The sequence below is a fragment of the Arachis ipaensis genome, chromosome B04 (genome assembly GCF_000816755.2).
Source record: "Arachis ipaensis cultivar K30076 chromosome B04, Araip1.1, whole genome shotgun sequence".
NCBI lineage: Eukaryota > Viridiplantae > Streptophyta > Magnoliopsida > Fabales > Fabaceae > Arachis > Arachis ipaensis.
In genome coordinates, this window is record NC_029788.2 from 4,132,922 (window position 1) to 4,142,939 (window position 10,018).

At 34.8% G+C, this 10,018-nt stretch overlaps 3 protein-coding genes across 4 annotated transcripts; 1 reads left to right on the forward strand and 2 right to left on the reverse strand.

Moving 5' to 3' along the window:
* LOC107638491 (ATP phosphoribosyltransferase 2, chloroplastic) lies at window positions 406–4,737 on the forward strand. Its single transcript, XM_016341793.2, has 11 exons — window positions 406–790; window positions 1,494–1,553; window positions 1,908–2,021; window positions 2,334–2,399; window positions 2,494–2,601; window positions 2,691–2,774; window positions 3,132–3,233; window positions 3,382–3,495; window positions 3,580–3,660; window positions 3,859–3,978; window positions 4,199–4,737. Exons 1-11 carry the CDS (start codon window positions 545–547, stop codon window positions 4,292–4,294), a joined length of 1,191 nt encoding a protein of 396 aa, XP_016197279.1. The 5' UTR covers window positions 406–544; the 3' UTR covers window positions 4,295–4,737.
* On the reverse strand, window positions 5,130–7,131 carry LOC107638492 (nifU-like protein 2, chloroplastic). Of its 2 annotated transcripts, none has more exons than XM_016341794.2 (4): window positions 6,856–7,131; window positions 6,652–6,760; window positions 6,078–6,388; window positions 5,130–5,508 (listed from the first exon to the last, which is right to left on the reverse strand). In XM_016341794.2, the coding sequence occupies exons 1-4, from the start codon at window positions 6,928–6,930 to the stop codon at window positions 5,317–5,319; spliced, it is 687 nt and encodes a 228-aa protein (XP_016197280.1). In that variant the 5' UTR covers window positions 6,931–7,131; the 3' UTR covers window positions 5,130–5,316. The 2 variants fall into 2 exon arrangements, with proteins under 2 accessions (XP_016197280.1, XP_020976155.1); XM_021120496.1 differs by having other exon boundaries at window positions 6,652–6,751; window positions 6,856–7,102.
* Window positions 8,254–9,406, reverse strand: LOC107637515 (WEB family protein At1g75720). The gene has a single exon (XM_016340922.2). It carries the CDS (start codon window positions 9,081–9,083, stop codon window positions 8,397–8,399), a length of 687 nt encoding a protein of 228 aa, XP_016196408.1. The 5' UTR covers window positions 9,084–9,406; the 3' UTR covers window positions 8,254–8,396.

Below are 10,018 nucleotides of genomic sequence, written 5' to 3' on the forward strand. Positions count from 1 at the left end.
AAAAAAAAAAAAAAAAAAATAGTTACTAAATTAATATTCTTGTATATATATATAATATATATAAGTACGATTTTGGTTCCTAACGTAGAGGCCGAAAATTTATTTTGTCTCCGGCTTTTTTTCCGCTATAAAATGGTTCCGAAGGTTTCAGCGATGAGGGACTATTTTGTAGTGAAAAAAAGTCGAAAACAAAATAAATTTTCGGTCTCTACGATAGGACGATTTTGTGTATGCGTTTGCATGTATTTGTAATTTCAGTTATGATAATTCGTATTCGTGCTCTACAAATATATAGGTAATTGGGTTGCTCTATTTCTTTCATTAAATAGTTTAATTTTTTTTTATTTTGTTTCATTTATGTTATTATCGCTTTAGTATTACTCATTTTTAATAAAAGAGACTTCAATATTAGTATATTGTATTGGTGATTGGTGTACAGTGAAGTCGCATTATTGCCGAGAATTGCAAGTAGAGTCGCCACACACACACCCGCTCACACAAGAGACAGACAGAATAGACGAAATCTAAATCTGCGCGGACAAGGATGAATCTAAGCCTTCAACTTCACCTTCAATGCACGCCACTTCATATTTTGGTCAAGTCCACCACCGCCACCGCCACCGCCACCTCCACCCGCAGCTGGAGCTGCTACGCCTCGCTGTCAATTCCGCAACCCTCAAACGTCAACGTCCTAAATGGAAGCTCTCCTCTCTCCTCTGAGCGCAAGGAGATCCGTCTCGGCTTGCCTAGCAAGGGTCGCATGTCCAACGACACTCTCGAACTCCTCAAGGTATATCATATTCCAAACCAATTTCACTTACTTATAATGTATTCATTAAATTCAGCTTCTTTGGCACTAGGACTGAGAGTTTTGGTAGTTTGTATATGTTATTTGCTAATGCTAGAAATTCCATGTCTATCTTTTGTTAATTTATGACTGATTTTCTCTTTTTTTTCGCCCTTCCTCCTCGCAGCCGGTGAGTACTGTGATAAATTGAGAACATTGAATGCTCATTTTGCTCATAATTTTGCTCATAGTTTGTTAAACAGTCACTTTGCTGTTCATAATTTTGTTCATAAGCACTGATAATATTGAATGCTGTGTACTTTGTGAATTTTGTTCATAAAATGTCTGTTTGCTGTTCATAATTTTGTTCATAAGCACTGATAATATTGAATGCTGTGTACTTTGTGAATTTTGTTCATAAAATGTCTGTTTGCTGTTCATAATTTTGTTCATATTTGTTCATATAAGTATATTCTGAAATTCTAGTGCACTCTGCTGATCTATAATCCGTAAAGGCCAAGTAAGAAAGCGTAGTTAAACCCCATTGGCATCATTTTCAAATTACAAAGTTTTGTTTGTGTATCCTTAGTTGAGCTTCTTAATTTAAGATACAAAGCTTACTAATAAATTGGTATGTTGAGCTACTTTCTAGATTAAACCAAAAGGCAAAAGCTTCTTTAAAAGCTACTTTTTTTGGTGTGTGAAGAATTGTCAATTGTCAGTGAAGCAGGTTAATCCTAGGCAATATGTTGCTGAAATTCCTCAGGTTTGTTGTTTTCTTTCTCCTATCGTTTTTCCACTATGGCATTGTTTGAGCTTCATAACTCTATCTTACTCTAAGAATAGGTTACTCAAGTTATGACTAGTTTCTTACTTAACATTGCTTATGCTTTTGATGGGGCTGTCTTCCATGCTTCACTATATGTGTTTTGGTCTCATGCTAATTGATTTAAAGCTATTTGGCTGTAATATATATGTAATCTTCTTTTTCGGAGGAATAAATCAAGAATGTAATTAATGCCTGTTTATGAGGATGTTGTAGCATATGCAGATGGCCAGAATTGTTTTGTTTCCCACTAATGCTGTTAAATTATCATTGATCAGTTTTCTTACTTTGCAGCTGTCCAACTTAGAAGTTTGGTTTCAAAGGCCAAAAGACATTGTAAGAAAATTGTTATCTGGAGATCTTGACCTGGGCATTGTCGGTCTTGATACACTCAGTGAATATGGCCAGGTGAGTATGTGTGAACTTTTCCATCATATGCCTTTTCTGTTTCTGAATATAAGCAAAGGTTCTCTTATGGTTAATGTTGCCATTTGCATCAAATAGTTTCTTCTGTTTCTCATCTCATGAAGTATTAAAACTTGATTTTATTTTTTCTATTACGAGGCCAAGATAGCAATTTTCAAGCATGCTTTTATTTTTTTTTTTTAATTTTCTAGATGAGAATGTGTTTTCCCCTAAAGCTTGATTCTAGTTTCGGATTAATGTCCCATGGTATACAGGAGTGCCAAAGGTTTTATTTTATGTGTTTTCTGTCCTCAGGGAAATGAAGATCTTATCATTGTCCATGAGGCGTTGGAGTATGGTGATTGCCGCTTATCTCTTGCGGTGAGAAAAAATAACATTTTTCCAAACCTGCTAGATTCTGCTTGTCTTTCCTTTTTGAAATTTTAATTGTCTTGGGTATTCTCTCTCATTCCAGATTCCCCAATATGGAATATTTGAGAATATCAATTCCCTAGAGGAGCTATCAAAGATGCCTCAATGGACCGAAGACAAGCCTCTGCGAGTTGCTACTGGGTTCAACTATGTACGTGTTTCGATTGACAGTTCTAATCTTATGCTATCGTTTACATTTAGAAAGGGAAATCTAATTTGAACTTTTGTCTTACTGTTCAGCTGGGTCCCAAATTCATGAGGGAGAATGGACTTACGCATGTGACTTTTTCAACTGCAGACGGAGCTCTGGAGGCAGCACCTGCGGTGAGAACAGTATTTGTTTTATACGAAGTTTTTTGTTTATGCTTTCTTATTATCAACCATAAAATGGACTGTGCTGCATTATAACTTAACAGTTTTTCATACTCATTGGGGTTTGTGATGTCTCAGTTGTTGATATATATTATATCTTCATTCTGCATCTTAATACATGGTTGAGGTGAAGTAATTAATTGCTTGGCCATATGAAACCTTTACCCTTTTATTCATTTGTTTGTAATTTTGGTCAATTGTTTCTGGAATGAAGTAATCAACTGTTGTTGCGTCCGTCTTAATGATGCTGCTGCCATATGCTGGACATGATATTTATCTGGTTGATTTGTTTGCCTTTGCTTCATTTAGATGGGAATTGCTGATGCCATCTTAGACCTAGTGAGTAGTGGGACCACGCTGAGAGAAAATAATTTGAAGGAAATTGAAGGTGGAACTGTGTTGGAAAGCCAGGTTAGCAATCATTAACTTTTATTTTTTGCCTTGACTATCATGATCTATTAGTTTCAATTTAACACTAGGAAGTTCCAGCCTCCAGATGACTGCTTCTGCATTTGCCTTGATAAATTATCTCTCAATCTGACAATTTAATTTTCACCAGGCTGTTCTTGTTGCAAGCAGAAAATCAATGATCCAACGGACAGGAGTACTAGAAACGACACATGAGATACTAGAAAGATTAGAGGCACATCTGAGGGCCATTGGGCAGTTTACGGTGCATAGAATTCATTATTTCCATCGCTCAAAATCTAGTGTTTGATGCCATTTTCATCGTATTTGCTAATTTTGGACTTGGCAGGTCACTGCAAACATGAGGGGTAGCAGTGCAGAGGAAGTAGCCGAGAGAGTATTGAGTCAACCATCATTATCTGGGTTGCAGGTGCGATTCGGAATGAGCACCTTACCTTCATTTTTCATTTTTTTCGCTGGTGGTGGCTTTCCTTACAGCATTTGCTTTTTGCGTTAGCAAAGTTTGTTATATACTATCTACTGACTACTGTGATCATGAGCAGTATCATTATTTTTTCACTACAATTTGTTCTCAATTTTAAGAGGAACATGTGATTATCTTCTGCAGGGACCCACTATAAGTCCTGTTTTTTGCAAACGGGATGGGAAGGTTACAGCAGACTACTATGCCATAGTGATATGTGTACCTAAGAAGGCACTATACAAGTCTATACAGCAGCTGAGAGCGGTGAGTTTCTAAATTATATTCAAAGCATCTGTTTTTGATTTCATATGAAGCCTTGTTATTCTGAATGACACGAGTCCAAATAACCCAATTATATTTGGTTTGGGATAAAATGTTAGTCTACATGATTTATTACTGCCACTAGCAGTAGCTAGCATTACTACATGGACTTGGCTATGATTCTCATACTCATTTTTATGTTGATTACATTCATTTAATGCAGATTGGTGGCAGTGGCGTTCTTATATCACCCTTGACCTACATTTTTGATGAGGAAACTCCAAGATGGCGTCAGCTACTTTCTAAACTTGGACTGTAGCGATTTATGATCAATGGATGAAACGTTTTTCATATACTATGGACGTAGAAGCGCATCGACTTTGATGAAAGCTGCAAAGTACACCAACGTTCAGAATTAGAAACTAAAAATGCATTTCTTGATCTTCATTTATAGCAACTTCTGGATTGATATTGGTTGGAAGTTTTGTAGCGAGCAAGCCTGTATTTTTTCCTTTTTGTCTCTTTAGCACTTGTTAATAATATGGATAAAGAAGCGAGTTCGTTTTCTTGGTAGCCTTTGTTTTTCGTTTACTTCTTTAGTTGGAAAAGTGGAGTTGAAGTTGAAGGTTCAATTGCTATGGAATGTAGCTTTGGTTTTAACTTTCTATTATATTTTACTGTAGCGGCAACGAATTAATTGACCTTTTCTCTCTTGCCACCTTACATGTATTGAGATGTGATAAAATTTTATGTTAGACTTTCACATGCCATAACGAAACCATGTATAGATTCAAAGACTCATCGTATTGTGTCCAACTGTCAATAAATTCAAATGGACAGAGTTTAACGTGGTAATCACAAGCTTAACACCATTCTTCTCGTTTTTCCGAGTTTAGAACCAGCTATGATAAACACATGCTGAGTTACACCAAAAAAAAAAATTGACAAATCACCTCAAGTCTTGAACTAATTAAGAGTAGAGAATACAAAAATTAATAACATGTACATAAAAATATATATAAATATATGCAAATAGATGATACGCTGGTGTCTGATTTCTGGTGTGTACGTAGTATTTTAGTGCGCATGTAAAACAACTACTAATGATGAGACTAGTGATGAGAAACAGGAAAAGAAAAAAGGAAGCTGACAAAGTCATAACCAAAGCAAGGCTTCTTTCAGGATATGAAATCATTTGAATACTGAATTTACACGATAACAGTTCCATCCTGTAGCTACGTATATACTATACATATACATCACTTCACAGGTAACACTTATTGTTGCTGACGAAAAATTACAAGAATCCAATGCCGATGATAGTTGTGTTTAGCGGCCAAATCATGATAAAAGCTGAACTGCTGCAATAGAAGGTATCTTTTCTCGCAACTTTTGCGTAACAGCAACACGTACAGTCATGACACCAGCAGCTGGACCTGTGATTCTCACTTTTACAATTGGCTCTTCAATTCCTACCAATTCAAGAGATCCATCTGCTGCCCCAACCAGGTATGGCCTTATTTCCTCTAGAACCTAAACCGCATATCAAATATGAAATACTTAGAACCTTTCATTTGAGAATGTTACTGGACAATCAATATTAACATACTATCAAATATAAACAAGTAAAAGAAACATAAGCATCTTTTCATCTTCATAGTTAATACACATACTCAAGTTGAGAGATATCATCCCATTCCCACCAAGTAGACAGTACATGGTTTGATTTTTGCAAATGATCTCCGAAATTTGACAATTGCAATAAACTTATATAAAGTAGTGTTTATCATCCACTAATGTTCTTTGTGTTTTTCTTCTTGGAATTGCAGACGCTATGATATTTCCGAAAACGTCCTGGAAAGTGAAGAAACTTGAACAATATCTTGTTCAGTTTCATTCATTAGTCTTTGTCCAATAAGGGTACTAATATACTACATATGCCTTCCTTTTCTATATCCATCATGTGTCGTTCCCTTTCTCAAAGTTCTTTTTTATGCGTGCAGAAGTGCAAAATTAGTCTATTTGGTTTGTCAATAAGCAACTGCAAAAAAATTAATATTCTATGCCAGAATATCGATATCACAATGTTAAACAGAACTAACCTTTTCTATATTTTCTTCATTGAGCTCAAGACCAGTTTCTTCATCAGCAATGGGTTCCACTGCAAATATCTCCGGTATCTTTTCCATCAATCTACGCTCAATGCCCATTTTCATTGTCATAACAGAACTTGGACAGGAGCCACACGCTCCCTGTAGCTTCAACCTCACAACATTGCCATCAATCTCATGCAAAGCCACATTTCCCCCATCTGCGATGAGATACGGTCGAATTTCATCCAATACGCTTTCTACATTTTCTGCGGTTAACGGCAACTCGACAGCTGGATTTGGAGTGGCAACGGCCCTCAAAACTAAACACAAGCATAATAATGAAGACAACTTTTATTCCTAGTTAAGGAAGGAAATATGTACAACCAAATTCAATCAAAACTAAAGGAAATCTATACAGGCAAAGCACCAATCAAAACCTAATGATTCAATTATTAAGCTTATGCCGTTTTATAGCAAATTTTAATTAATCAAGAATTCCAACTACTGAACTTGAATTCCATGAAAATCTCACAAAAAGAAGTTCAAAACTAGAATCTATTAATAAATAAATAAATTGACTAACCATGGCGCCGTGATGTATGGGGCAAACGAATCCGAAGAGAAGAACACAAAGTGCGGCGTGCAAGGTTACCTCTCCTCCCGAAGAAGCTTGTGCGCTGCCACTGCCAACCCTATTATTATTATTCATATTTCAGATTGAAGAATTATCATCATCATTATAACTATATATCGGAAATTATAAGAACGCCAAAAAAAAAAAGAAAACCTTTTGGGAGGTGGAGGAGGAAGGAGGCTCGAGGCCTCTGCAACGAGATTGAGTATTGAGCACCACAGCTTGCATCGGTGCCTCTTGTTTTCTTCCCAAAGAACAAAACAAGTCTAATCAGGGTTCTTCGAGATTGGTCTAAATAGGGTTTTTGTTGGTTATGGTTGGTTTTGCCTTTGCAAACGATTTTGATTTTGATTTTGATTTTGATTTCTTTCTTGCGTTTTCTCTGTTGTTTCTTTCAACAGCAGCCAATTGAATCAGTTCCGTTTCTTCTTCGCCGTTCTGTTCCCTTCGCTCGCTTTGGGCCTTTTGGCTTCTTTCTTTAGTCAATGGGCCTTTCTCCAAGCCCAATATTCAACACAAAATATTATCAAAACTAAAAGTAGATAAATATTGCTACTTCTATACACAGTCACTTACTTTTATTTACTCAATCTGTTTTATCTTTAATTTAAATAATTATGAGCATTTAAACCTTTATATGAGCATCACTTAATGAGAAAAACTTTGTTATTCTAAAATTAGGGCACATAATTGAATAACATGTTCATTAATTTTATGAAAAGTAAATAGTCAAATTAATTTTTAAAAAATCATTCATTTTTTAAATTGGCCTCTAAAATTTTTTTTAATTAAATTCGTAATTTAAATATTTTAAATTAATCATGTTATTAATTCTTCTGTCATTTTATTTGTTGATGGTGTCAAATTTATTAATATGACACATTAAGTGACATTCTAATATACATCTAGAAATTTTAATTGACTATTAACATGATTAGTTTATAAAATTAGATCTAATTTCATAATTTTATTATGTTAATAGTCAATTAAGACTCTTAAGTGTGTGTTGGAGTATTATTTAATGTGTGATATTAGCAAATTTTGACTTCATCAATAAAATAACGAAAAAATTAATATGATTAATTTAAAATCTTTAAAAATCAAATTTGATTAAAAAAATCTTTCATAGATCAATTTAAAAAGTAATGATTTTTCAAAAACTAATTTGCCACCAAAATTTTTTATTACAACAAAACGCAATAAGAAAATGGCAACAACGAAGGAGGAGGCACATTATAATGAACATTACATTTTCAGCACGAAACCAATTTTCCATAAAACTCAGTCTCTTCCAATCTTTCTGAACATCACTCAAGTCTCAATCGCATTCTTTGCGAAAATTACTGCTGCAAACAAATCAGAAGAAGATTTCGTAAGCAACAACTAGAAACAAACGAAAACAACAGCAAAGAGTACAAAAGGTATAAAAAATTACTGTTCATTCAAAATCTTGCAATGTGGCGGTTCGACTAATTTCATTTCAGTTTTACTGGTTTGATTTGCGATTTACTCATTTTTAAAAGAAAGATAAAAACTAGGAAGAAACTTGAATGTTTACGAGCATGACATATCCCATAACAAGAGAAGAAAGAGACAAAGTTGCAAAAGAAAATACAAAGTAGTACAGATTTTACATTTGTCCAACCCCAAAGAAACAAAGAAATGAAACAAACATGAATATACATTATTGATGATTAAAAAGGAGAAGCATAAAGAGGATTGGTAGAAGAAGACTTTCTCTTGAAAAATAAAAGATCCCCTACAAGGGGAATAATAGGCTTCTGCTTCATACTCTTGTTCCTTTTGCCACCTCCTCCGAATAGAAGATGATCATTCTCTCCAAGGCTCAGTATATGAGCCAATGTTTTTGAATCCTCCTTCTTCTTTCTTATTATATCCACTACTTCCTTTCCATCTTCATCACCTCCTTTTTCCTCAATCTCAAACCTCACCGTCTTTGTAGCCGCCGCAGCCTTCCTGGCTGCTGCGGCCTCCGCTTGCGCCAACTTGGACATGTTCTTGTGGAGCTCTGCATTCAGCGTCGCCAACGCCACCTCCGTCTCACTCCCTCTTTCCTTGAGCAGCTTCAACTCCGCCTTTGTCTTTTCAAGCTCTGCCTCCAGCTTCTTCAATGTATCAAGAACAACGCCGTTGTCTTCCTCTACTTCTTTCGATTTCATGATAGGACTCTGTGGTAGTTGCTGAACAGGAGAAGATGCAGGGTCTGGGAATGGCTTTGGAGAGTAAATGTTCATGTCACCGACGAGAAGGCGCTCGCCGAAGATGGCGACGGCTTCTTTGACGGAGGTGAAGGGACGAGTGGTGTCGATGGTGGAGCTGAAATCATTATTATGCGTAGGCGTAGAGATGGCGGGTTCCATTGTTGTTGTTTGAAGGAGAAAAGAGAGGGGGTTATAGAGGAATACATTAATATTATTGGGGGTTAGGTCAGTAGTTTTGATTTGATTTCTTTGCTTCCACTTCAATCTTAATTTGATGTAGTTAGCTTAGCTTACCATAGTAATATACGAATGAAGAGAAAGAATCGAGGTTGAGTTTTGAAGGTTACTTAATAAGACACACAGATTGTTTTGGTGTATGTGCATCTTGATTGATTGATGAACATCACCACCAAACTAACCGTTAAGTTATTACAAAGGTAGTTATCTATCCTAGCTTGTATAATTTTTCATCCGTCTTCCTTTATTTATTAAATCATTTATTTTCTCAGAAAGAAATTGAAGAAAATCTTATGGTGAGTGAGTGGCTTAGAATGTATCTCTGCCTCTGCTGGTAATATTTCATACGTGTATAGGAACAACATTAATAGGAGTGGAAGCAATGCGATCTGATTCACAATTTCGGATTTGGGTCTCTAAAGTTTGAATTTTCCGTTAGAAAATAAAGTTTGATCTCTCACTATTAATTTCATAGGTGAGACTAAAAATAAATATAAAAGAAAAATTATTTAAGAGTAGAACATCACACTTTATTCTTTAAAGTAAAATTTAAACTTTAGAGAATTCAACTTCTACAATTTCACTTATCAATCTTCTTTTCATATCATATCTTACAAAAACCTGATTAGTATTTAGCAGTGGTTGGAGATTAAGGATTTGTTTGACTTCATTTAAAAAAAAAAAATTTTTTAGTTATTTTTTAAATTTTTTCTATCAATTTAATGATATTTAAACAAATAATAAATAGTATAAATAAAATTTGAAATTCAAATTATTAATATATTAAAAAATATATAAAATTAATTTTTAATTAACTGAAATATTTAAAATTTAAAATTTAAAGATATATTTGATAT